The sequence below is a fragment of the Penicillium cosmopolitanum genome, assembly GCF_028827165.1.
Source record: "Penicillium cosmopolitanum strain IBT 29677 chromosome Unknown utg000003l:1.0-3747932.0:1.0-3751027.0, whole genome shotgun sequence".
NCBI lineage: Eukaryota > Fungi > Ascomycota > Eurotiomycetes > Eurotiales > Aspergillaceae > Penicillium > Penicillium cosmopolitanum.
Window position 1 is genome coordinate 1,781,885 of NW_026622673.1, and position 26,108 is coordinate 1,807,992.

General features: G+C 49.5%; 11 protein-coding genes across 11 annotated transcripts; 5 read left to right on the forward strand and 6 right to left on the reverse strand.

Annotated features, from left to right (window-relative positions):
- Positions 1 to 237: 237 nt before the first annotated feature.
- Positions 238 to 2,039, forward strand: N7509_000713 (amino acid permease/ SLC12A domain-containing protein; the record flags this gene model as incomplete). The annotated part of the gene is made up of 2 exons (XM_056625350.1): positions 238 to 755; positions 839 to 2,039. The coding sequence occupies 2 exons, from the start codon at positions 238 to 240 to the stop codon at positions 2,037 to 2,039; spliced, it is 1,719 nt and encodes a 572-aa protein (XP_056493932.1).
- A 642-nt stretch (positions 2,040 to 2,681) lies between these two features.
- N7509_000714 (CoA-acylating methylmalonate-semialdehyde dehydrogenase) lies at positions 2,682 to 4,346 on the reverse strand (the record flags this gene model as incomplete). Its single annotated transcript, XM_056625351.1, has 2 exons — positions 2,682 to 3,098; positions 3,150 to 4,346. The coding sequence occupies 2 exons, from the start codon at positions 4,344 to 4,346 to the stop codon at positions 2,682 to 2,684; spliced, it is 1,614 nt and encodes a 537-aa protein (XP_056493933.1).
- Positions 4,347 to 5,018: 672 nt separating this feature from the next.
- On the forward strand, positions 5,019 to 6,456 carry N7509_000715 (NAD(P)-dependent oxidoreductase; the record flags this gene model as incomplete). Its single annotated transcript, XM_056625352.1, has 7 exons — positions 5,019 to 5,087; positions 5,149 to 5,296; positions 5,359 to 5,604; positions 5,674 to 5,827; positions 5,873 to 5,972; positions 6,022 to 6,120; positions 6,181 to 6,456. The coding sequence occupies 7 exons, from the start codon at positions 5,019 to 5,021 to the stop codon at positions 6,454 to 6,456; spliced, it is 1,092 nt and encodes a 363-aa protein (XP_056493934.1).
- A 252-nt stretch (positions 6,457 to 6,708) lies between these two features.
- N7509_000716 (fungal specific transcription factor domain-containing protein) lies at positions 6,709 to 8,849 on the reverse strand (the record flags this gene model as incomplete). The annotated part of the gene is made up of 5 exons (XM_056625353.1): positions 6,709 to 6,972; positions 7,037 to 7,953; positions 8,037 to 8,527; positions 8,592 to 8,662; positions 8,733 to 8,849. 5 exons carry the CDS (start codon positions 8,847 to 8,849, stop codon positions 6,709 to 6,711), a joined length of 1,860 nt encoding a protein of 619 aa, XP_056493935.1.
- A 1,886-nt stretch (positions 8,850 to 10,735) lies between these two features.
- On the reverse strand, positions 10,736 to 11,699 carry N7509_000717 (uncharacterized protein; the record flags this gene model as incomplete). Its single annotated transcript, XM_056625354.1, has 3 exons — positions 10,736 to 10,773; positions 10,876 to 11,116; positions 11,175 to 11,699. The coding sequence occupies 3 exons, from the start codon at positions 11,697 to 11,699 to the stop codon at positions 10,736 to 10,738; spliced, it is 804 nt and encodes a 267-aa protein (XP_056493936.1).
- A 1,192-nt stretch (positions 11,700 to 12,891) lies between these two features.
- On the forward strand, positions 12,892 to 13,770 carry N7509_000718 (ankyrin repeat domain-containing protein; the record flags this gene model as incomplete). Its single annotated transcript, XM_056625355.1, has 1 exon — positions 12,892 to 13,770. One exon carries the CDS (start codon positions 12,892 to 12,894, stop codon positions 13,768 to 13,770), a length of 879 nt encoding a protein of 292 aa, XP_056493937.1.
- Positions 13,771 to 14,309: 539 nt separating this feature from the next.
- N7509_000719 (uncharacterized protein) lies at positions 14,310 to 15,500 on the forward strand (the record flags this gene model as incomplete). Its single annotated transcript, XM_056625356.1, has 4 exons — positions 14,310 to 14,331; positions 14,418 to 14,681; positions 14,758 to 15,190; positions 15,359 to 15,500. The coding sequence occupies 4 exons, from the start codon at positions 14,310 to 14,312 to the stop codon at positions 15,498 to 15,500; spliced, it is 861 nt and encodes a 286-aa protein (XP_056493938.1).
- A 2,496-nt stretch (positions 15,501 to 17,996) lies between these two features.
- Positions 17,997 to 19,709, forward strand: N7509_000720 (uncharacterized protein; the record flags this gene model as incomplete). The annotated part of the gene is made up of 1 exon (XM_056625357.1): positions 17,997 to 19,709. One exon carries the CDS (start codon positions 17,997 to 17,999, stop codon positions 19,707 to 19,709), a length of 1,713 nt encoding a protein of 570 aa, XP_056493939.1.
- Positions 19,710 to 20,207: 498 nt separating this feature from the next.
- N7509_000721 (uncharacterized protein) lies at positions 20,208 to 21,034 on the reverse strand (the record flags this gene model as incomplete). The annotated part of the gene is made up of 2 exons (XM_056625358.1): positions 20,208 to 20,926; positions 21,004 to 21,034. 2 exons carry the CDS (start codon positions 21,032 to 21,034, stop codon positions 20,208 to 20,210), a joined length of 750 nt encoding a protein of 249 aa, XP_056493940.1.
- A 1,399-nt stretch (positions 21,035 to 22,433) lies between these two features.
- N7509_000722 (uncharacterized protein) lies at positions 22,434 to 24,295 on the reverse strand (the record flags this gene model as incomplete). Its single annotated transcript, XM_056625359.1, has 4 exons — positions 22,434 to 23,373; positions 23,438 to 23,899; positions 23,960 to 24,112; positions 24,174 to 24,295. 4 exons carry the CDS (start codon positions 24,293 to 24,295, stop codon positions 22,434 to 22,436), a joined length of 1,677 nt encoding a protein of 558 aa, XP_056493941.1.
- Positions 24,296 to 25,405: 1,110 nt separating this feature from the next.
- Positions 25,406 to 25,720, reverse strand: N7509_000723 (uncharacterized protein; the record flags this gene model as incomplete). The annotated part of the gene is made up of 2 exons (XM_056625360.1): positions 25,406 to 25,604; positions 25,674 to 25,720. 2 exons carry the CDS (start codon positions 25,718 to 25,720, stop codon positions 25,406 to 25,408), a joined length of 246 nt encoding a protein of 81 aa, XP_056493942.1.
- Positions 25,721 to 26,108: the final 388 nt, after the last annotated feature.

Below are 26,108 nucleotides of genomic sequence, written 5' to 3' on the forward strand. Positions count from 1 at the left end.
GTAGATGTTATGGCCTCTCTCTTGTTGAGGGAGTTCTGAGGAGTCTTATGTACTGCTCAATACCGAGCGACAGTCCTCGCTTCTCTTTCTCCTTTGAGTGGGGCTTTCCCTGCGGCTTATGCTCATAAAAGGGACTTCAAGCCCAGTTGACCCCGTTGCATATATTACCCCATTGAATGAAGTCTGATCCTATACTTGAGACAATACTCAACATACGCTTTTTGAATCCACAACACAATGATTGTCACATCTGACAAGGTTTCTAACGATTGTAGCAGAGGCGACAGCACAAAATGTATCGAGTATGAGCACCGAGAGGAGGCCACGGAGATTAGTGCAATTAGCTCTGGAGGCCTTCATCGACGCCTCAACAACCGCCATATCCAGCTCACAGCCATTGGCGGAACTATTGGAACTGGCCTCTTTATCAGCATCGGTGGCGCGTTGGCTACGGGTGGGCCGGGCAACTTGCTACTTTGCTTCCTGGCCTACTCCTGCGTCATCTCCCTGGTCAATAACTCGGCGGCAGAGATGGTGACTCAAATGCCCATCTCAGGAGGTTTCATTCGTCTGGCCGGGCATTGGGTGGACGACGCACTCGGTTTCGCCGTCGGTTGGAATTTCTTCCTCTACGAAGCCCTCCTGATTCCCTTTGAGATCGTGGCGTTGAATGGGGTGACATCTTACTGGGCACCGGAGATCGCTCAGCCAGGTCCACTTGCTGGGTTTTGCTTGGGTGTCATCATCTTCTACGGGTTAGTTGCCCAACTATGGGACAAAAGTCTCCTGTGATCAACAAGAGATTCCTCCCGCTAATATGATCTCAAACCTCATGTAGTCTTCTCAATATCGTAGCTGTGTCCGTCTTTGGAGAGGCCGAGTTCTGGCTCTCTGGCGGCAAAGTCATCCTCATGTTCATAGTCTTCGCCTTCACATTCATCACGATGGTTGGTGGGAACCCTCAAGGTGATGCATATGGGTTCCGCTATTGGAACAACCCCGGTCCTTTCGTTTCGCAGGCGGCTTCCACCGAGGCTCTTGGCCAGTTCGAAGGTTTCTTGAGCGTGCTTGCGGTTGCGGCTTTCATCATCGTCGGGCCTGATTATATCACCATGATCGCTGCAGAGGCTAAACACCCAACCATCTACATCAAGACAGCCTTCAAGACCGTCTACCTCCGTTTTGGCATCTTCTTCATCGGCAGTGCGCTCGCCGTCGGCGTGGTTCTCCCCAGTAATGATCCGAAGCTGCAGCAAATCTTCATCAACGGCGAAGGCTCCTCAACCGCCGCTGGCTCTCCGTACGTCATCGCAATGAAAAATATGGGCATCACCGTCCTGCCTCATATTGTGAACGCTCTCCTCTTCACCAGCATTCTCTCTGCTGGCAACACATATACATACTGTTCGGTGCGTTGCCTGTACGGCCTTGCAGTCCAGGGACACGCACCTCCTTTCCTCAAAAGATGTACAAAGAAGGGCATTCCTATCTATTGCTTCCTTGTCACCATGCTTTTCCCATTCCTATCCTTTCTTTCGGTTAGCAATGGCTCCGCCAATGCCCTCAATATTCTTCTATCAGTCATTGCTGGCGGCGGGCTCGTAAACTACGTCGTCATATCGATTACATACCTGCGCTACTACAACGCTTGCAAAGTCCAAGGCGTCACTCGCAGGAATCTGCCCTACTATGGATACTTCCAACCCTACGGCGCTTGGATCTCCTTGGTTCTGGAATTCCTTGTGGCCATCGGCTACGGCTATAGCGCTTTCACGCCATGGAGTCTCCAAGGCTTCTTTGCTAATTATACGATGCAGCTTCTCGCCCCAATTCTCTATATCTTCTGGAAAGTGGTCAAAAGGTCCAAGCTGAAGGAAGGCTCTGAAGTCGATCTCGTGTGGGAGCGGCCAGCGATCGATATCTACGAAATCCAGGCGATGATTGACGATCCACCGATCTCTTTCTGGAAGGAGATAGGCACGATTACAGGCATGAACCGAGCCTTGAGATATTTCTTTAAATCGTCAGATCGATCCTAGACGAGGGCGTTGGGTTCATGCTAATTCCTCAAACTCAGATGGGGCAAGTAGTAATTGTCCAGCGGCCTTAGGCCGCTCAGATTCCCTGAATAGAGGCACAGGACGTGCTGAGCTAGCTGCTGTCTTTGTATATACGGCATATATGTCCATATCGAAAGCGAGATGAAGGCTCCACCTAGTACCTCCAAACATTGATATACAAACCACCACCCAGAAAATAGACTGGGGACTTAGGAGCTATTACTGGTCATAGGTTAAGATCTCAGAAGGGTAGCCACGTAAAAACTCGCGTAATAGATTCCAGTAGATTGATCACTGTGATCAAAAACGATCCCGCTTACCAGGGGTCACCGTGAGGCATAGCAGCCTATGAGAGGCACCAGAGAATAAGGAAGCATATAATGTGGCAAAGCAGCTGAAAGAATAAATCACAGTAAGGGTTGCTGCTTCTTAGGAGGTAAGCCACAGGTCAGTGTTGATGGTAGCGGCGAGAGAAGTAGCCTGCATAGACCAAGCGGCAGGTCCTGTATGACTTGGACGCCGAAGTAGATAATAAAGAGTAACGAAGTACGCTTGCCAGTGTAACTCATTGTTCGGAAGGTTATAAATTTCTAAAAACTATACATATCACAAGTCATCAACCTATTCCACCTTTGGCATGTTCACCAAACTCTGTGTCGTGCCGATGTCCTCAGACTTCCATAGAGAAGTCACAGTTTTCCACTGCGTATAGAATCTTAGGCCATCCTTTCCATAGAAGTTCAGAGAGCCGGTTCCAGCAATTGACTTCTTGTTGCCGGTGAATGAGAACATGGGGAGGGGCACGGGAATCGGGACGTTGATGCCGAGCTGTCCAGCCTCGAGACCCTTCCGGAACTTTGCGGCCGCACCTCCGGACCTCGTGAACACTGCGGCTCCATTACCGTAAGGGTTGTCGTTGATGAGTTTGATAGCCTGATCGAGGTTATCAGCACTCAAGCAGACGAGGACTGGGCCGAAGATCTCTTCGGTGTAGCACTTCATATGCGACTTGACGTTTGTGATGATTGTAGGACCGACCTTGGAGAAATAATCAGTTAATTGCATCAGAAAGAGAAAAGAGCGACTTACAAAGTTTCCGTTAGGGTACTTGGCCGGCCTTTGACCCCTGCCATCAAGGAGGATTGTTGCCCCCTCCGCCTCGGCACTGGCGATAAGATCCTCCACTCTCTTTAGGCTCTCTGGGGACACCAACGGCCCCAAGTCTGCTTCCGGCTCAAATCCGCCATTGATCTGAAGTTTCTTGGCTCGATCCACGAGAGCAGGGAGCCACTCGTCTGTTCTGCCAAGGGTTACCAACGCACTCAGGGCCATACACCGTTGACCAGCGGCCCCAAACGCGGCACCGGCGATGCTGTTGAGCGCTAGGTTCTTGTCGGCGTCGGGCAGGATGACTGCATGGTTCTTGGCACCGAGGTTGGCCTGCACCCTCTTGCCCTTGGCGGAGCCCCTCTCATAGATGTATTCACCTGCCTGGTTAGAGCCGACAAAGGAGATGGCCTTGATAGCGGGATTATCAATGATAAAGTTGACGGCGCGCTTGCCGCCATGAATGATGTTTACCACGCCGTCAGGGAAGCCAGCTTTTCGGCAAAGCTCGGCGATGATCATGGAGGCCCCGGGTGTCCTCTCAGAAGGCTTCAGCACGATCGTGTTTCCAGTGATCGTGGCAATTGGAAGAGACCAGAGGGGAATCATGGCCGGAAAGTTGAAGGGGCAAATTGCAGCGACCACACCCAAGGGCTCTCTGTAGGAACGGGTCTCCATATCCTTGGACACCTCGACGACCTCGCCAGGGATCTGGGTGGTGATGCCACAAGCAGTCTCAACAACTTGCAGACCACGCAGAACATCGCCCTTGGCATCCGCGAAGGTCTTTCCTTGCTCAAGTGTAATCGAAGCTGCTAGACGGTCCATGCTCTCTCTGATTAAGGCGGCCAATTTGAACATGATCTGCTGTTTGTGGAGAAGACTCGTGGCCTTCCAGGCGGGGAAAGCACGTTCAGCAGAGTCGACAGCCTGCCGAAGCTCCTCATCTGTACTCTCTGGTACCCGGGTAACCTGTTGGTTTGTTGCCGGATCCTTAAGATCGATCCATTGCGACGTGGCAGAGCGCACAAAGGAGTTGTCCAGGAAGTTTGGGGTATCTGGGGGGTTCGTGACAGGCTCGTGGGTCATGTGGTATCCAGCCGTCGAGTCAGTAACGATAGATTTGGCCCCGAGATGCGAAGCAATGGAGCCCAGTCTTCGTGAAGCTTGAAATGACATGTTGGAGGACGACAGCGGTGCGCGCAGGACCGGTCGCAATTCGGCTCGGGGGGGCACAGAGTCGCAGTCTCCCAAGAGTCGGAAGCATGGCTTGTCTCCGCAAATGAAGGTAAAGGAAACAGCTTAACAGCTTAGTGGAGGAGACTGATGGGTTGAGCGTTGTGAAGGAAAGTGATGTATGAATCAGAATCCCGCGATGATAAGCTATAGTCCTTTTTATCCTCGGTCCTTCTGTCCACCAAGTTTCCTCTACGTCACCACCTGGCCCGTATCAGCTCCTTTTAATCGTCGCAAGCTCTCATCGGGAATGTCTTCTCAAGGGCTGTTCAACTTCCCAGCCCAAGACGGACCGGTCTCCACCCCGGACCGTCCCCACTCCGAACCCGTATACTTCGCTTTGAGAACCCCATTACCCCAAGCATAACAAGTTGTTATATGTAAACTTGGTATTTCTTTGGGAGCAAGGCAATTCGATTCATCCTTCTGTTATATTTTTGATTCTCGATTTCGCCCTTAAATATGCAAGCCTCTAACATCATTCGGCAGACGCGGAATACACTGGGGTCTCTACACTCTCGACCTCTTCACCTACAGGGCAGCCTGACCTTCAATCCTTCACAAACCTCGATCTCTCGCTCTATAAACGAAAGAAACTTCTCACAAACATCCGCAATGGCAATCCCAACAGACAGAGCCAACACAATCGGGTTCATTGGCCTGGGTGCCATGGGAAACCACATGGTAAGCCGCCGCACACGGGAGTCGCATGGATAGAACCCACTTCTGAGCCACATCACCACAGCTTCATAACCTCGTGAAAAGATACACATCTCCTGGAGATAGTAGTCAGACCGCATTCGCCCTGTGCGACGTGAACGACGCCGCGGTAGATAGCGTCATCAAGCGACACAGCTTGGAGAGTCCTAATGTTCCTTTCATCAAGTGTCCCTGTAGGTGACAACCCATGGCAGATGCTAGCTCAAAACTGAAACATGGCTGACTCCGCACACAGCGCCATATGAAGTAGCCAAGCAAGCGTCAACGATCATCAGCATGGTGCCAACGGGCAGGCACGTGCGGGATGTATACGTTGACGGAGAGAAGAGTGTCTTTAGCGCTCTCCAGACACTCAGCCAGGACCAACGCTCGGCGACCCTTTGCATGGACCAATCCACTATCGAGCAGAGCGTCAGCAAGGCTGTCGCCCTGGAGCTCAGAAAAGCTGGTGCAGACATGCTGGACGCCCCAGTGTCAGGAGGTAAGTCCACATTGCCATCTACCAAGTCGTGCCATCGTCACAAGCTTGTGCCTAACCTATGATCTGTAGGTGTTGTTGGAGCGGAGAACGGCACGCTCGCCATCATGGTTGGAGGCGATAAGGCTTCCTTCGACCGCTCGGTCCCGGTTTTGCAGTCCATGGCTCGCAAGGTCACTTACTGTGGTGATCTCGGGGCTGGACTTGCGGCGAAGATCTCTAATAAGTAAGACTGATACGATGATCCCCCGCCTTCCCTTTCTCTTCCTAGAGAGAACTTTGAGAGAAAGAAACTCCCGACTGATCAACTGGCGCTTTTCGCGCGTGTCCCTTCACAGCCTTCTACTTGGAATCACTATGCTTGGTCTAAGGTAAGACTGATCAGGATGACTCATATTATTCGTCGAGAAGCTAATGCAGTGTAGCGAGGCAATGCTTCTGGGTAAGAGGCTTGGAGTGGACCCTCAGGTGCTTGCAGATATTATTAACAGTTCCACCGGCCGTTGCTGGTCCAGTGAGGTGAGTGCCGTGGCGCCCTAGCCCATTTCAATCAATTCGTACTCTGACAAAACCTCGTAGATCAATCATCCTGTTCCTGAGGTAAAGGTCGGAGAATCCAGTCCTCCAGCCCACCGCGGCTATGAAGGTGGCTTCGTTACCAAGCTGGCCCATAAGGATCTCGCCCTAGCAGTGAAGGCCGCTGAGCAGGCCGGCGTTCCTCTCAACGTTGGACAATGCGTAGAGAAGACGTACAGGCCATTGGCGGAAACAAAGGAGTTTGGCGACCGAGACTTCAGTGTGATATATGAGGCTCTCGACGCTCTGAAGTCTTCAGAAGGAAAGCCCAAGCTGTAGACTTGCTTCTCTGTTGGTTAAATGAACCAGACAGAATCATCTCATGTATTGCCAGGTCTCTAGTACCAAACACGTTCACGCTTCAATCAAGTACTTCATATTTGAGTCCATGAGTAGATATGACTGTAGACTCAGAGCGTGATTCTTTATTATGAAGCCGTTGTTACAAGTACACGTGTGTATATCAAACTGGCTATATCCGGATACATCGTACATGGGGGTCGGGAAAATCCCGTTCTTCTACCGGCTTTCTCAATGTTGGTTAATCGTGCTCATGGTAGGGAATGATGAATAATCGACCGCGCCAAACAGCTCAACCCACGAGCTCAATAAGGCCCCGTCTGCCGTCTGTTCATCCATGATCGTGTCGTCTGCATCTTGATCGGACATGGTATTGTAGTCAACCACCGCCCAGAGCGTCTCTTCCTCCACCTGGGTAAGCGTCGATGGTTGCGTCAAATCAAGTAGGCTACTGCCTAGAAATCCATTATAGACCATCCGTCGGAGCATTGAAGCCTGTGGAGACACGCATCAGCGCAAAAACAGGAAAAAGCGGCCTCCAAGAACTCTCAAAACATACCATTGTGATCACGTTACTCCAGTGCTGGCCAACAGTGTCTAGATATAATAGGGCCTCGTCGAGCAAGACTTGGGCTTTCTCAAAAACCTGCGGATCCGAATCGTAGGTGCGCAATGCTATGATGGAGCCCGCCACGGTGACAGCGTATCCGCTGGACGAGGAGTGAAACGAGCAACCACACTTGCGTGCTTCGCGGATTAGTGCCATCATCTGCTGCGCGTGGTGCCAAGCCAAATCGGAGGATCGTTTCATGAAGCTCATGGGGGCTAAATTACGGCACGTGTCGATGCGTCGCCGGAGCAGGAAAGGGTGGTTGAGTAAACAGTAACAGAGGTGAAATAGGGCCCGGGAAAAGATGATTGGGCCCGTGGATTGCGAATCCACGACTCCTTCAGCCGAAATATGCGGAGCCAGTACATCTTTGACAGGGAGCTGGATGTCCAGATACGCCTCAAAGTGCAGCAGGTCCGACTCCATGGCGGCAAATTCGGAGCTTGGGTCCCACGGGGGATGCAGATTTCGAATGTTGGAGTCCTGCAGCATGAACTGGGCACTCCGACCCAAGATCTGCGCAATGGCTATGACTCGGGCAAACGCGCCCTGCCTCTGCGTTACTGGCAGCGTGCGATTCGCCATTTCATCCAGCGATTGAGTCTTGGTCCACAGCCCGCTCCTCCATATTGGTTCATCGGACGGCAGCTGTAGATGGCACGACGCATCCACTATGGCCGGTGGCCGGCCACGACCACAGGAGACCAAGCGATCCAAGAGGAAGACGGACCAGAAGACGCGGCGTCTTTCCTCCTGCTCCGCGTAGGGAAGGGATGTGGCGTTCTCCAGCATGAGCCCGCAATCCTGAGCGATCCTCACAGCTAGCCCAACCTTCACCCATGCTGACCCATGGCGTGATCGACCGGCTAGATGACGACCACACACAAAGACATTAGCAAACAGCACGACCTCTCTATATATCATCTTACCAACAAATCGCTGGACCTACCTGTGAAGTCGAAAAGACCCAGCAGAGCAACCGTCTGCACAGTGGATACTTCTGCGACCTTGCCAACTGTGAAGCAGTCGGCCACGATGAGCTTCCAGGCCCTGTTTGCATAATCCACGGAGGCCTCATGCAACCGTCTGGCGAAGTATGGGTGCGGACAGAATCTGACAGCCGTCGCCACGACGGTCAGTACTAGATGTTTTGGAATTATTTGCGCTCGCAGGCGTTGCCGAAAGTTCTCCTCGTGAAAGAAGGAGTAGGGCTGGTTGTGACAATAATGAAAGTAAGCATCGATGACAGCCATGAAGACATCTTCCGGTATTCCGAAATCCTCAAAGAGAGATTCCGACAGCTGGGCGTTCGAGCTGACGGCTCTTTCTGTCGTCGCATCGGATTTCCCGGAACGGTTATCTCCTTGCTTCGCGGGTGTCGATAGGCCAATACGGCGAGAATTGTCGCCATCCAAAAGGACTACCAGGCACTCCTCGATCCTAACCCGGGGATCGTCAACTGCGCCTGGTTCCAGAAAACGTTGATACGAGCCAGGAGACTCACCTTTGGAGGGATGATCCGACATTCTCGATCTTTGCCTCGAGGGTCGTAACCCTTCGTAGCAGTTCGGTGGTCTAGAGATGGCCGGGCAGATGCGTGTCAATCAGCGCCTTACTCGGTATTGTATCATGATCGGTATTGTACCTGCGTTTCTCCAGTCCCTGCATTGTCTTGCGAGCTGCTGGGGTCATTACGGCTGATCTGGCGAGGTCCGGCATAATGCCCGGGGTTTTCATCGACGTATGTACATTCTTGGCTCATTGTCAGACGTCAAGCTTGGGTCACGCTTCGAAGGAAAATGCAAACATAGAATGAAGTAGCCAGAATAAAAACAACGGGAGCAAAAAGGGCACATAACGAATAGAAAAGGAAAGAATGGGAAATTTCACTGACCAGTGCCTAAACGCTGGCACTGGGCGCAGGCGGGCCGGTCACCGGTGCAACGGCATTTCTTGCGTCTTCGAAGGTCAGCTCCAGCGCGAAGGAGGGGGAAGGGTAATGACGCGCTCAATCCGCATACCGACATGGGAGACACGCCTGGGCGATGCGTTGCACTGGAAAATAATCGCCACCTTTGCCAGTCATGCTGATTGACACGCCGAGAGAAGGGTGGGATATGGGGATGAGTCAGAGCGACTCTCTCGTGATGTCCAGAAAAGTTGGGGATCGTCCAAGAGCGGTACTCGTGCCACGCCCCACCTGGGTGGTGCTGGCCACTATTGAGACACTTATACCCCACAAGGGACAAACTGCTACTCCAAATTGGAGATCAGATCACAGACACACAAAGTGGAGACGGATAATAAACTTGATCTGATAGTACTAACGATGATGATCAAATTCAGAATTTGGAGAGGGAGAATCCAGCCTTTTATCTGATGTATAGCCTCAATGTTACTACTACTTACACCCACTACTTATATATACTACTCACCTACGTACGCAACTTGTATTGCGAGGGCAGCGTCCAAGGGCCTGGAGGCAGCGATGGAGCTTCGACGACTTCGAGGCCTATCCCCAGCAACAGCGCGGCAGCTATTTACATCGACCGTGGCCCCGGTGGTGGACTACGCCTCCAATGTCTGGATGCACATTTTCAAGAATAAGAACACCAGGTCGATCAACAGAGTGCAAAAGGTAGGAGCGCAAGCGCAGAAACCAATCCCATCCGCAGGAGTACAGCTCAGATCAAGAAATTCAGAAGATACCACCACCGTTCGCCATTGTATCAGGTCGCAGACGCGCTGAAAAGCATAGAGATGGAAACACTGGAAACCATCAATCCATTTACATTGGCACCGTGGGAGGAACGCGTGCGGAGTCCGTGATTGCACATCATGCAGTTATGGACGGACAGGGGTGGGTACCTTTGTGCAAGCTTGGGCGAGAAATACTCACACGGTGTCGGAGGGGTGCGTGGTCACCCCGGAGGAGCGCCTCGCGCCAGAGGTCTGCGACCCTAGCCCAACCTTCAACAGATATCCCGGTCGGTGATTTTCGGACTTTTTCCCTTTCAAACTGAGGGCAGTCACCCACATAGTATTTATCAGGACTCAGTGAGAAGAGCGGCACTGACGAACAACCTAGAAACTTAGGAACGTCTGGTCCCCGTTACCAAGTAGCTCCTCTCGACCAAAGCGCTCGGCCGACTGAAAGCTGCTACACAGTCAATAGAGGCTTTACAAAATACCATCACTGAGCAACCAAACATCTCGGCACTCATCTGGCAGCATTTATCGCATACGAGGCAACGTTTAGTATGTGGCTTAAGTACGGCTGAGCGGACGGGAAGCCCTGTTCTCCACACCCTATGGTCGTATGTATTAGAAGCAGCTGGGAAGGGGCATATATTGGGATAAAGATGGAATAAGGATCGATCTATCACCTCGGTTTCTTCGAATTGAATACTAACCAAAAATATACGAATGGTAGCTAAGCATGTAGGCGGCAGATGAGTATGAACTAATTAATGCATTGACTAGTCACCCCCACCACAGCTTATGAAGATAGCCGCACATTAGGTAGCTCTTTCTTTCTTATTGTCCTTTCGGAATATCGATGCCATCTTCATCATTATTCTCGGATCCCTCCGGCATCACTTCACAATATTTGGAAAGTTCCTCTTTTTTTTAGACATGGCCTTGCGTTTATGTTCCCCCATCATCCAGTGGCTTTTTGGCATTTCCTAAAACTCAAAAATATTGCGGTTAAATGATGGTTTTTGAATTGAACACTAGCTTGGAAACCGAGAAAAAGAAAGAAAGAATAGCCTTCAGTATGAACTTACCTCTGTCAGGCAACTTTGATTGCGAGATGTTGTCAGTCGTGCTAGGCTCTGGCTCTTTCGGCTTTTCGGGAATGGGCCACATATACATGACAATCTTCATGCCAGGCTCTATGACTTCTTCCCAAAGTTGTGGGAGAAGTATATCACCGTTCCGGCCCACCAAATCATAGTGGCCCTCAGAGACATGTGGCCCGATGCTTGGGACATTCAAGAAAGCTTGATATATCAATTCTTCCATCCCCTGCAAACAATCATCAATTCCGTTCTATCGACCACCAAGGGAAATAGGGCAGACATACTTGCCATGTGTCGGCTAACTCGAAAGGGAATTCGAATTTTCTTCCGATACAGTCTTTATATTTGATGGGCTTCCTTTTTTCTGCTGGAGCTGAAGGTGTGCAAGGGGCTACTTCTTGTTTCGCCGCCTCAGCTTCTGCCGCTGCCGCATCTGCATCTTCATCTGCATCAAATTCTAATTCTACCCCTATCGCATAGGCCGCGTCGCGCTCACGTATTTGGCGGTAGTCGACATTTTCTGGAATACTTTCCAGGTCAAGAATTTCCTTCGTGTTCGGATACCCATGGAATCCATCCACTTTTGACTCAATATCTTCGGATCTTGACATCCGTCGACCGAGATCTTCCAGTGCAAATGGTGCAGTATTATTAGTGCGGTTTATATTGCGTTCTTCGGTTTCAGACGCAGATCCAGTTCCGCCCACTGAGCTTTCGTAATTCGCTTCAGAAATCACGGTATCCTTTGATCTCATTTCGGCTTTGTTAGACATCTCGCTATCCCCAACAGAAATATCCTCCTCTCCCATAAATCTTGGAAGAGAAAAGCAGGCCACTCTTCGGAGGTGTGCTGCCATATGATGGGGCCCCGCGTCTTCGTAACAAAATGGGCATGTTCGGGATTCTGGGCTACCCGAATCCTCATTCTTGCTTTTAGCCACGCCAGGCTTACTTCGATGCATCACAGCTTCATGATTGATCCAGTCCCGAAGGCTGTCGTATTGTTGATCTGCATCTTTGCAGTGCTCATAGGTGCAAATGTATGGACGTAGATCACGCAAAATGTGAGTTCTTCCAATAGTCAGTCATTTCGACTTCCAATACCATGCTTTGGTTCTACTTACTGCCAGTTTGTTTGATTCAGCAGCTTACCCGGGCACAATGTAAAGCAATAAGGGCATTCAAACTCATTTTTCACCCAAAGATAATTCGGTGGCGGTGGGATGGAGAAGGAATCGCCTTTTTCTTCATCTTTGGTAATCGCGATGGTTGAACTTGATACTATAGACAGACTATCGTCTAGACTGACCTTAGATAAATCAAGGAACGTTGCTGTAGAGGGACGAGATGGAGTTTTTAGCACAGCAGTACCAGGCTGCCTCTCATCCGCCTTGGGTAAGGTGTCAAATTGTGACCTCTTCTTCCAATGCTTAAATTTTTGCCGCCGTCGAGTGTTCGCTTTGGCTAGACGTTATACCAAAAAGTCATTCTTGACATTTTCTGGGGAAGTATAACGATAAAGGCAAATGAGTTGTTCGATATGGCGGCGATCGTAGTCTCGCAGCTGGTCTATAAGATCTACCCCGGTTTCAGGGTCAACCTCATGATACTTGAGAGATCTGGAAAATCCAAGTCGCATAGCAGGGTTCCGAATTTTGGAGGACAAGCGATACAGCTTATCTATGGTGCCAGTTATACTTCCTAGCAGGAAATCAATAACAGACTCATCATCATCACCATCGGAGGATTCAAATTCCTCCTCCTCCGAATCATCACTATACTCTTCCCTAACAACGGCCGTGGCATCGATCGCAGATCCCGTGTCCGTGCTGGATCTAGTTTCAGGTCACAATGTAGTATTCCCAACTATGAAATTCTGTCAATCTTTGAGGCTAATTAATACCCATAAGATAATTCCACCCACGTTGCTCTAAGAGCCTTACATGTTCGATGTCGTTCCAATGCAGGCACACTTTCGACCTGCAAGAGTCGAACAATTTGATGGCCAAGACCTGTATCATGTTTCTCCTTCTCAAGGGCCTCTATCAAAGCTCTTCCATATCTTCTTCCGAGTCTGACGAGTACAACGATGACGACATCGATGAACTGTCAAAGATCTTCGAGTTTCTAGACTACGCTGCAATCTATTGGCCTGCACACTTTTCGAGAGTACGGATGGACGACCGCAAACTGATAACGCCACTCGTTCATAAGCTCTGTGGAACCGAAAATACTGAATATAGTTTCTGGTATCCGGTATACTGGGAACACGAACAACGGGGTAAAATTGGCTACTTAGATGCTTGGAATTTCGAGTACAGGACGCCGGACACGACGGGTCTGATCTTTGTCACAACTCTCGGCTACACGGAGCTGGTAGACTATTTCCTCTCACACGGAGCTGACATCAATGAAATTGCCAGGGAATTTGGGACAGCGCTGCATGTTGCGGCATGTATGGGAAAACCCGGTATGGTCGAGTTCCTCATAAGCAGAGGCGCAAGCGTCAATGCTAGAGGAGGAGACCATGGGACAGCTTTGTTAGCAGCTCTCCGCGGTAGACAAGAGGGCGTAGCTTTATCTCTTATCAAATCAGGAGCTTACATGGAAGGTGAGAACATATGGGAAGAGGACGCTGTAGTTCTAGCTTCGAGTTTTGGTTATCTCTCGGTTGTGAAGGCCGTCCTGCATCAGGGTAACATCCAAAACATGGGTAAAGCATTAAAGGGTGCTATTGAAAAGGGTCATAACAGTGTTTCTAGTACACTGATCGAATATGAAACAGATATTGAGACGGAGGCTGGTTTATTCACAGTTGCGATGCGTGAAAAACAACGCAACATCATCCGAGAATGGAATCGTCGACGCGGTGGTGTCTGAATCACTATGGAATACGGAGTAATGGGGCAGGGATTTGACCAGCGGATCTTATTGCATCAAGAGTAGCCGATCTTAGCTTGAGTGAAAGTCTTGCCTCACAAACGAAATGAGCAGAAACGCTATCTTTAGTCAGGACTCAGGACTACTGCCCAAAAAGTTCGCGAAGCCACCCAGCACTTGTCTCCAAGTATAAATGTAATTCTATGGATTACTTGCGCGACTTTTACTCTCGTAGACTGTCGTTCGGACTTGTTTTGGCATAATCTTTTCGATATGCATGCTTGAAAAGATACTAGTAGCGTAGGGGTTGATATGTCCGAACGTTGCGGCCTAAACCCGGAGGCGTGAAAAATGACTCAGCGCATTTCATTCACTACCCGGCAACCTGGCAACCTCGGGCTTTGGTCCCCCGGTGGATGAAAGACAAGGACTTTATCGTCTTTGATTTCTGATGGTTTTAGCGAAATTTCGGGTACTTAAGCCGCACAGCAGCTTTTGAATACATATTTCAACGGACGACAGGCTCGCCCGCAGCCAACATGGCCGCCCAAAAAGAATACGGTGAGCTATTTCGGATCATCGCTATAAGATGATATCTTGGATGTCTCATGTTACCGAATTAGTCAATATGCCATTCATTCTTACAGATGGCCTACACAAGGCCGGGTCGGATAAGCGCAAGCTCATCAGACAGCATGTCATGGTGGGCAAAAACCGCGGCAAGACCCGGAAGCCGAATACAAAGACACCGCGCCGGGATCTAGGATCTTCCAAGCTCGATTCAGATAGACCATCGGCTCTTGTGCTCAAAATGCGATATCCATCAATACCCAACAAGGTTGGCAATGAGCTTTCCTTCTCCAGATTTGCCGCACCGGTCGAACCAGCATTGTTACAAGAGATGTTGAGATGTAAGCCTGAGTTTTAGAGATATATCCTCTAGGGCTGACACGCTAATTATACTGACTGATGATGACTCGCGAGCAGTCTGCTTCATGGCAAAAAAAGTCATGTATCCCCTGGCAGACCACATCGACTTTCACAAAAACGATAAGGTTGACACTTTATGGTTCGACCTCTTGACATACGACGTGGCATACTTGCATTCCGTCGTTTTTTCTCTGTCAGTCCTACTCGTCCCTCGTATCAGGCATCCAAAACCCAGCATCCACATGCCGAGGATGGTACACTACTCTGAAGCTCTTCGGTTACTTCGCGAGAGAATCTCGGGTCAAAGTAAGGAAAGAGAAACATGGAATTCCACGATCCTCGTGGTCCTTTACCTGGCCACGCATGCTCATCTTGTGGGCGACATTTCCTCCGCCAAGCATCATCTTCAAGGCTTGCGGAAAATGGCCGATTTGAAGGGCGGAATATACGCATTCAGGTATAACCCAAAGCTGATCATCGAATTAATGAAGTAAGCCAACCCCGAGCAATCTACGAGTATTGCCGTCTCGTGCTTACATGTCCATTTTGGGTAGATGCGATCTAGCAATGGCTATCAACTACGGAATGGAAACCGTCTTCTTTGAAAACCCAACACTGGAGCCCCTGATACCCTATGATCTAACACCGCTGATCACAGAGACGTCACCAGGGGTAGGAGCTTCACTGCAGCCGGTCGCGTCAAGCATCTGCTGCACGGACCTGCAACAAGCCTGGACGGCGATGATAAGATTTTGCTCGGTGATCAATTATGCAACAAAGCGCGGGCGTCGGCTTCCTAAGGAAGTACTTTTAACAACTATGGGATCTGTGATGTATCGGGTGGTTCGCGTCAAGAACGAACTTAATCCTGTCGATGAAACTATCCGCCTTGGGCTGCTGGCCTTCTCTTCGCACGTCTTCTTACGTGTGCGAAATATACCGTCTCCACACACGTACCTTCCGAACATTTATCGGGATCGTCTTCTCAGTCTCCCGCCTGGGCAGATCCCATTGCTCAGCCTGGTTTGGCTTCTCATGGTAGGCAGCATTTCTCTGTTCACCCCGGCTGATGATCACTGGCTATTATCTTGGTTGAGAGTTTGCCTTACAGCATTAGAGGTAAATAATTGGGATGAACTTCAAGACAAACTGAAAGGGTTGTTATGGATAAACGCCTTGCATGACAAGCCTGGAAAATTCATTTTCGACACCGTGTACCGGGTCTCTGGGCCGAGAGACTTTGATTCTAGGCTACGAAATGGATGAATTCTGTTCTACTTGCCGAATCAAGATGTTATCGGGTGTTCCTTTCTTTTTTCATCTGCCTTGCTGGTCGGTCTAGATTTTAATAGTCTATCGCGACCCAAGTTATGCGAGTGTGAACTAGTCGGATTAGTGAAGCCTTCAGGAGACTCGGGGAAGAATTACCCAATTTTAGGCGAAACACCAGTTTGTACGGCGTGCCACGCACGAGTCATTTGGGGTAAGTGGTGGGGGGTATGTGATCCTGTTTTTGAAAATGACCGCGACTGGGCGTATTTCTTTGGGATATTGAAGTTAATTTGAGATAATTGCTCTTTGACTTGTAGCTGCACTGCACAATAGCCTAGAATCGAGCTACTGCACTCCAGGTGCTGTTGCAGCCCAAGACAACTGTGATTTCACCTGTGATCTCACTGTGATCAACTGGCTGTGTTGCTTGCTTGAATCCACACTTCTGCAAGTTGGCTTCAGCATTGGCCAGGCGCAATGTCCAAACGGAGATCGCTATACCAGATTTTCGGGTCCCGATCAGAATGGTAGGGCCGACACGCCCCCTTTTGCTGCATAAAGCCCCTCTCCTACGTCCCATAATTTCTATTCAAAGAATCCGGGGGGTATTTGCCGATAGATGTGGGACTTTTTTTCCCTCTCCACACACCCCCTCATCTTTTCTGAAGGTGCCAAGTGGGAATGTCAATAGTACGATTCCTTCATAGCCGTGTGGGAAACCCAGCCACTCAAACGGCGCGAGCGAACGCGAGCACGCGATAAGACGGACTCCTGGAGCGCCCGATGCGATAGGTTTGCTTCACCAATCAACAACATTTGCTCATGTAGGTGAGCAGGGGATCCTCGGTGGCGCGGTCCACTTTCCAGAGGGTCCTTGAAGCCCTGCCACTGCCTCAATTGAGATATCACCCACTCGCGGTGGAGCTTTACTTGTCAATAGTCGCGGGCTCGGTGAAGAACCGGATGTGCTTAATCTGAGCAATGGGCGCATGGCTGGGGTTGCGGCGTTCCAGGTACCAGGCTCGACTTCCCCTGCCTTGATTTTATGACTCCAGCGCCAAGTGAGAGCTAATCTTTGATTGGTATGGTTAGCGACACACTATTACTTCGTGGCCCACTTGCGGACGGGACGGGATCTCCCTCGTGGGCGCCGGCGTTCGTTCCAGCGTAGCGTGTTCTAACGTATCGTGGCTCGCGTCGTGGCCCCCGGGGCTTCCGGATTCCGTACTCGTAGTACTAATATAAAGGAGGGATTTGATATGATACCACTGTGTACTTTTGTATAGTATGTACAGATTATGACAGGGCATCTTGGGTGCATATGGAATATATCATATGCGCAAGCCTCGGAAACAGCGGTTAACTTTAGTACAGATCACCCCTGAAATACAGATGATGGTAAGTAAAAGAAGAAAACAAAGATAGTCAGATGTTTTAACACAATTGCTAAATGCCTAAAAGTAGTTTAAAGTCTAGTTTTAATTGTGAGAAAAAATTGTCAATTGCGAGTAAAGCCGAATGTGAGATATCATTACGATCGGAGAATAGTATCCAGTGCCGCGGCTGCAGGATTGAAAGTGTTCCCCATGTGGAAATTCGTGGGCATTCTGAGTCCATGACGACGGTTTGAAATTCGAATTAACTTCGATAGTTTGGGAGTACCTCGATCGATCGATAGCGCGATGAATCGAGATTAGTGGTTTGTTCCTGCAGGCGACCTCGCACAAATTCCAAATCTCTACTCCACTATCTACTCTGTTAGGCTTAACCGGCCCACTTTGCGACCTCCTCAACTTGGTACGATCTACAGGGGACAATTTCGCATCGACAAAACGCTGTACTAAACTAAGAGTTTTAACTCGGCGCCGGCCGCACGTAACAACCCACACGGCTGGCGCCCATTTTAGTCTTGTTTTGTTGATATAATAACGCGCCCCCACGATTGCGCCGCGCTGGATTTGATGTTAGTCAAGCTATCCAACTTCACCACATTCCTTCAGCTTCGTTAAGCAAACCCCCTCGCCATGGGATCGGAACTCAATGTGCACGCCGATTCAAAGGCGGAGCTCCTCATTTCCCCAGTCACCATTTGGTGGGCTGTCTGGACTGTTGTCTGGACAATCCCCGTGGTACTGGGAATGTGGTATCTCATCCATAATCGCAACTCGCCTATCCTCCGAATCCGTGGCCTCGGGCTGTCACTCTCTGCAATCGCATTTTTACACGTTTATTGGATCCTTGTCCAGGTCGGTCTCATGTACGGTGCCCTCGCACCCGGTGATACCGAATACTGGATTATGGGTCTCTGGTTGCCATGCGGCATTTCTCTTTTCCACGCTTCCAACAGTCGATTCCTCCACGTCGCCAAACTTCAGAAGAAATACGTCGACGGCGGCAAGGCCCTTCTCAACTCGAACCCCGAGCCCAAGAACCAGAAAGGCCTGCTGAACCGCTTCTGTAGCCTCGCCTACAACACCCGGATCCTCATCCTCGTCGGCGCCGGTATGCTCCTCCAGATCTTTCTCACAGTCCTTATGTGGGTTATCTCCCGCAAGTATCACAGCACCTGGGGTATTCCCGGTACCGAAACTCACGGCTCCGAGATGCAACAGAAGTCTGAGATGGGCAGTGGATGGGAATGGTGGCCCGGCGTTGTCTTGCAATTCTTCTGGGCCTGGGTCGTTGCTCCGATTATCTTGTGGAAGTCTCGCAACATCCAAGATACTCAAGGCTGGAGGGTTCAGACTATTGGTTGCTGTCTGTCTAATCTACACGCCACTCCGATGTGGCTTATCGGTCTTTACGTTCCTCAAATGGAGGTTGTCAACCAGTACTTCCTTCCTCCTCAGTGGATCTGTCTTTCTATTATCTCCATTGAAATATTCACGGTTTTCCTTCCCTGCTGGGAGGTCATGCGCCACCAGTCTCTTCGCCAGGAAACCCTCGATGCGATCTCCAACTGGGAGAAGAAGGTCAAGGGCGAATCCTCCGACGGCAAGTCCATGAACTCCACCTCCACTATGGTTGACTCTATGCTCTCCGTTGGTTGGTCGTCCAAGGGCTCTGTCAAGAGTGACAACAGCTCTTCTCGCGACAGTATCCTGACAATGGGTGCCCTGGAATATGTTCTCGATCGTAACCCGGATCCTCTCCAGAAGTTCTCTGCTCTCAACGATTTCTCTGGTGAGAACATTGCTTTCCTCACCAGCGTCGCCGAGTGGAAGAACTCCCTGCCCCAGGCTATCCTGGATGGCCCTGGCGCTAAGGACGACAATCTCCGCGATCTCCTTCGCGAGCATTTCAACCGCGCCCTGCACATCTACGCCGAGTTCATCAGTGTCCACCACGCCGAGTTCCCCTTGAACATTTCGTCCACCGATCTCAAGCACCTCGAGTCTGTTTTCGAGAAGCCTACTTCCATTCTCTACGGTGAAGAACGCGAGGTTGACCCCGTCAGCCCCTTCGACAAGTTTACCTTCGACATCCCGTCGCCCAGCAAGTCCGAGTTTTCCGAGAAGGGTACTGGTAGCGGTAGCTCGATTTCTTCGATCAAAGACCGGGTTATGTTCTGGGGTGATATTCCTACGGATTTCTGCGCGACAATCTTCGATGAGGCTGAGCAGAGCATTAAGTACCTGGTGCTCACCAACACTTGGCCCAAGTTTGTCAGGAACCACCGCCGTCTCTCTGCCAGCTCGGAGGCTACTCTCAACGAGCAGCCCGGCAACATGGTCTAGATCTAGCCATAGCCACCTGGTTAACGGGATACGAGACAAGTGAAGACCTGTTACATACTAATTTGACAATAATGTGACTGGACTTTTATACCCATTGATGTATCTATAAGCTTTAATTGATAATGACCCCCATATACCCTTCTGTTGAGAATTGAATACCAGCCATTTTTGTTTGATCATTGAACTCCAATCATAAGCTTAGATTTCTCTTACCTCGGGAGCAGCCTACTGAAATTACAGTAGTACCCATCTTTCAGCTTTGCCCAATTTTCATCGACCCACTGTGACGTTCTTTTCAGATTTCTGGGCCCCTTCTCCCGGTAAAAGGCCCACGAAAAAGTTTGGTACCAGGGGTAAGCGGGTACAAAGCTGCGGATCCGGAACGACGAAGAAAAGGCAAGATCAACACATTGGAAAATGAAATATGATCTAGCCTATCTCTATACCAAAACGAGCGAGAAGACTAGCGCAAATGCCGACATAAACCCGAAAGTCGATTTACCACGGATATGTGCCATTAGCATTTAAGAATTGCCCAGCTTCAGAATCCCGTTTACCTTCAACTATATCGAAGAGCCCCCTTGCAGAAGTCATAGGGTCTCCAGCGGCCCCGCCAGCACTAACCGCATCCTCGGATTTCCCCCGCAGGTTGCTCCTAACCAAACCTGGGCAGTAGGCGAAAACTCGAACATTTTGGCAATGGAGTTGCTTATGCTGCTGCAGGGTCGCCATGTTTAACGAAGCTTTACTCATTCGATAGCCTTCCCAGGGCGCATTATAGTGTGGATCAGCAGGGTTGGCAGCTAGGCCAAGTGAGCCTAGGCCACTGGACACTTGAATCAAGCAAGGGTGTTCGGATTTGAGTAATAGGGGCACGAATGACTGTGATGTGAGATATGCCCCCATGACATTCGTAGCGAAAATCTTGTTCAGTTGCTCCCGAGCGCTGTACCCATGAGCGGTGATTCCGGCGTTGCTGAGAAATGCATCGACGCGGCCAAACTCTTTTTCGACTTGTGAAACGGCCGCGGCAATGGAAGAATCATCGGTCACGTCGAGCTGAAGGACGGAAAGAGTTCCCTTAATATCACCGCTGCTTTTGATCTCGTCTAGAGCGGCTTGTCCTTTCTTTGTGTCACGGCAACCCATTATCACATGATAGCCAGAATGGGAGACAATAAATTTTGTAGTAGCGTAGCCAATGCCGGAGTTGGCGCCTCCATGGAGTTAGCTTCTTGACTCGCACTGTGAAATAATATTGTAGATTGCTCTAGCGCGTCCTGGGCTGTCTTACCGGTGATGACGATAATCTTAGAAGTTGCCATTTTACACGATCAGATGACTTTCCAGTCCGACTCTTTGATAGGAATACTGCAGTGCGATGCTTGTCTAGTGTATAATACTTGGTTCTTAAATAGTTTCAAATATCTCGTCGTGTCATCATTATGTGGAGCACTAGGCAGATGTAACGGGTATAATCCTTGAATCCGTTCCCGGAGATACTACTCCCGACGTCAGAACCCCGGGCTGGATGCAAGGCTAAATCGTCCACTCATGAAGATACGTCCAATCTGGGGTAGAGTATGATGCGCTAGGCAATAGATGTGGCGGAAATAATCCTTAACTCCGTTCCCGGATATAGGTAGTCTCAATCCCGAGATCTCGATACGGCGTATAAGAGGATAGACCTGAGGTCAAATTTTTCTCTCGCATGTAGATAAATCTAGTTCGACTCTAGTACCCGTTGAATTGTACCCAAAGTCCTGTTTAATATGCTTTGCATTTAGTATATATTCAAATTTGTATGAGTTTCTATGAGTAGCGCGTATAAATATGACCGTGACCATGTGAGGGGCCACTGACGAGATTTGGTCATGAGTTCATTTCATTTCATATTTCCATTCATTCGTTCCCGTCGCCATGGGATGGCCGGATCTCCCATTTCATGGGGATGGAGAAAGATCTTGATGTCCGGACTTTCCGCATTTCTGAGGTAGCTTGTGCACAGTGATGAAACTCCACGAAAAAAAAAGTTCTGTGTACTTTGAAGCGAAAGCATAACCCCGAATCAATCATGCATACTCGATTTATCATCGCCAATGCCTTGAATAACCCTCCTACGATTAATAATTTGCGTCTCTGTCAAGGATGCCTGATACTAAATCTGGCGACAACGTTTGTCAACGAAGGCGTGCATTATACGGCTAATAGAGTGCCAGATGCTCAGATCACCCGGCAATTTTTATTATATCTAGTAGAATATAGTATCTGACCTCCTGTAGGGCGGCAAAAAAAAAAAAGAAAAAAAAGAAACGAGCGACGCAGGGATCGAACCTACAATCTTTGGTAATTGATAGAGAAACCGAAAACCAACGCCTTTCCATTAGGCCAGCCGCCCGGTTATATTACTCAGCTTCCGCTTTTAGGGTACATAACAGCCATTTGCGACAACCGCGCTTTTGCTACCTATTGACACCGTTCATTATTCTACTTCCAATTTGAAGATAGTATCTGATGACTTTTGATCACTTTTCTTGTTTATGCCAGTCTTTCGTATTGCATACTGACGATTTATCGTATCTCTAGCTTCTGACTCTCATACTAGTAATGTAGAAAACATTCATTTCTAAAAAGGCAGACAGTGTATTTACACAAACGAATCAAGGCTCAGACAGAGTAGCTGAGCCAATATGGGATCCTTTTCAATATATTCTTCAAGCCCACTCATGCAATACCTTCAGCACTAGGTCCCATCTCACTTTTGCCAGATTGATCAATCTCAACCTTCTCCTCCGGCTCCCACATTGCCTCGCGCATGAAAGTACTGCGAGCCCGGATTTGCGGTCCCTTAAGCACCAAAACGACAGGAACAACAGACAACGCGATCCCAATAAATCCAAGAAGAGTACCAGCCCAGCCAAATCCCAAATTACTAAATAACTGAGGCGAAGCAAGCGGCAAGAAAGCGCCGAAGGAATTCCGGCCCAACGAAGCAGCCGAAAGAGCGGAGGCGGCATATCGCTCATAAGCATCGGTGAGATAATTCACAACAGCCATATAAATGGAGTAAATTCCAATTCCGGCGGCTGTGATACCGATTGTAGGGACAATCCAGTGCACGTCAGGCATACTAGCCCATCCATACCAGAACAGACCCGCGGCAAATAGTAGACTGCCAGGAATCGCGGTATACAAGCGCGCCTCCGGAATCGGACGTCCTGGCTTCTCTGTATTTCTCTTTGCAGAGCGGAAGTAAAACCAATCCTGGATAGGGTTGATTATTGTGCCGATGATTGCTCCGACCGAGATTGCGAGTTGTACCAGACCTGTTGCGAGTGAACCCCAGTTGTAGTTTGTCGAATACGTTTGCACAACACTGGAAAAGAACAGGTACAGAATTCCCCAGGCGAAACTAATCCAAAGCGTAAAGAAGATCACCACAGGCTCCGAAGTCAGCATTCGGGTAGGGCGTTTGAAGGAGATTTGCAACAGAGTGAGCTTGTTTGGTGCGTCGATCTCGGCGGCTGCGTAGATAGGGCGTCCGGTTTCCTTCCGGAGCTTTCGGGCGCGGGCTTTAAGAATGACATCTGGTCGGGTTTCGCGAAGAATAAACCAGAAAACAGGAATAAGAGCGGCGTTGTAAATAATCTGGATATAGAAGATCCTAAAGGACGTAGGAAGTTAGTAAAATCCTGTACGGGGTAAATGATGAGAGAGAAAAGACACACCATCGCCAGGGCTCGCTTCGAGGAATCTGAACAATTGCAGAACCAATAAATGGTCCGAGTGCAATGCCAACAACACTAGTGAATCCGAAGATAGACATTGGCAGACTCCGCGCCTTTTCACCAAACCAAACATCACTGATACTTCCTCCGACAATGTTGATCGAGACTGACGAAGCGCCACCGCCGAAGAAACGCGTCACTACCAATGTAGCGAAGTTCTTCGCGAACGCGGAAGGGAATAGCGAGATTACCAGAATGATATATGCAACAAAATATCCTGGCATGCGACCGGAGGACTCGGTGAGGGGCACGAAGATCAGCGGCCAGAAAGCCGCACCCATGTTCCATGAGGTTGTAGCCCAGTAAAGGTTAGGGAATGGAGAGTTCTGGACATCAAACTCCTTTTCCATCCAGTCGTTTCCAGATCCGTAGGTACCTGCTGGAAGACCAGTAAGGATAGAGCTTTAGGCAAATGTCAGTAAACTTCCCGTTCCCACTGGGTATCTTGAAAGACGATCTTACATGAAGCAGACCGTGATGGTGAGAAGCCACTTGTATTTCATGCCCCAGTTGAAAGGGTTTTCCGGGTCGTCGGGACCATTCCAGGTATGAATTTCGATGTCCTTGTAAGGAGGCATTTCATCTCGAACATCTTGAACAAACAGTCCTTTAAACCTGAGGAGAAGTCAGCATAAATGAGTTCTAGAGAATCTTGTCAACACTAGGGGATACTCACTTGCCCCAAGCCCCGGTATGAGACTTTGAATTTTGTGCAGAGGCAGGCCCAGCTGTCACAGGCTGCGACGGAGCAGGCTGAGACTCATGCACCTCCTGAATTGAGTTCCCACGGCTGGCCATCTTATCGAAATTTGAGAAGAAAGCACGTCAATGTCAAATTGTCGGCCAGTGGGGGATAAAAGAAAGTAGATAACAGCCGGAAATATCGGATATGTTATTTTCCTTTTTTTGCGTATCCTGTCCTGGCCTTTGCCCGAGAGCCTGCACAGTCCGGTACACAAAGCCCCGATTATAATCCGACCGGCATGCCGAAAGCCAATTAGTTTAGACCGGCACCTATTGAACTACTTCTTCGGGAAGCCGGTCGGAATTGAGTGGAAACCACACTTCCTTCCAACGTTAAACGACCCACCTTCTGATGTTTCTGTGGGTCTAAAGATCTTTCTTGCCAGGACTGCCTTGCTTTTCTCAAGGTTTATGGAGCCCATTCGAGCCCTGTTCGTCCGGAGGGAAGGGGATTTCTTTTTTTTTTGGGTTCCAAACAGTCGGTCGGTTTGCTTGCCTCTTGTTCCGAGGGATTGCGCGTTCTTGATTAGTGGCATTCTCTGGTTTTGATATCGTAGATCTATTCATGAAAGTAAATTCATATCACCATAGGATTCTCGTTATTTCTCTTAGTGGCTTGTTGGGTCATTGGTTACGTCGGGTTTCAAAAGCTGCAACTATTAAGGCTGCGAAGTCAAAAAGTTATGGATACAATTTGAGAAATTTTTTATTGTTCGCGGAAGCGCCTGGAAGCCGAATGATGTCATGCGGGCCAAGATGGGTCTTACTCGTACTATATCCACTTTTTTATTTCGACCAAACTTCTTATTCCGGCTTACATATCATGGCCATTATAAAACTGCTTGGTATTTGCTATTTTCCAGTAACGCACGAGCCACACGAGCCTTTGACTACGCCTTCTACTACAAGTAATACTAGATGTGGTGTGTGTGCAGTGTTAGCCGTTAATGTCAGAGCTGGTGTTAGCTTAGTGGTAGTTGTTGATGCCAGATCCAGTGTTAGCCACCGTGTAGTGGTCGATGCTGAAGACTGACATGTTAGATTTTTGATTAAAAAGCCGTGAGGGCAGTGAGGCTGCGAAACGCAGAGGCCACAAAACGTAGTGAGGCCGCTGGGGCAGAGAGGCTTCGAAGTGCAAAGAGGCTGCAAATTATAGAGAGGCCGCTATAGCAGAGAGGCCTCGAAGTTCAGAGAGGCCATGAAGTGTAGAGGGCCCGCTAGGGCATATGTTATAAGATCAGTAAGGCCGCGAGTGTAGAGACCAAGGGCGCAGAGAGGCCGTAAGGCTAGTGAAGCCGTAAAGTGCAGTAAGACTGCAAGCACAGTGAAGCTACGAGGGTAGTGAGGCCACAAAGCGCCGAGGCTGTAGGAATAGAGAGTCGGCTAGAGCTGTGAAGCTGTCTCTGGTGACCTGATGTAGTTCTTCACCTACCTCATCAACAATGATTGCAGTGAGGCAGCGCAGCGCGGAGAGGCCATGGAGTGTAGTGAGGCCACAGAAATAGAGAGGCCTCCAAAGCTGTGAAGCCGTGAGATGTAGTGAGTCCGCTAGGGTAGTGAGGCTGCGAAGCGCTGTGAAGCCGCAAAGTGCTGGAAGACTGTAAGGACGATGAGGCGGTGAGATTAATGAGGCCACAAAGCGCAGAGGCCGCAGGAACGGAGAGGCCGCTAGAGCCGTGAAGCCGTAAAGCGTAGTGAAGCCGTAAAGCGCAAATGCCGCAGGGGTAGAGAAGAGGCCATTAGAGTTGTGAAGCTGTGAAGCGCAGAGAGACTGCCAGGGCTGCGGTTATAGACCAGCAATTGAAAGTGAAGATAGAAGCCATTTCGAAGAAGTGGTGGTACAGGGCCTAAATCGACGAAATGGCTG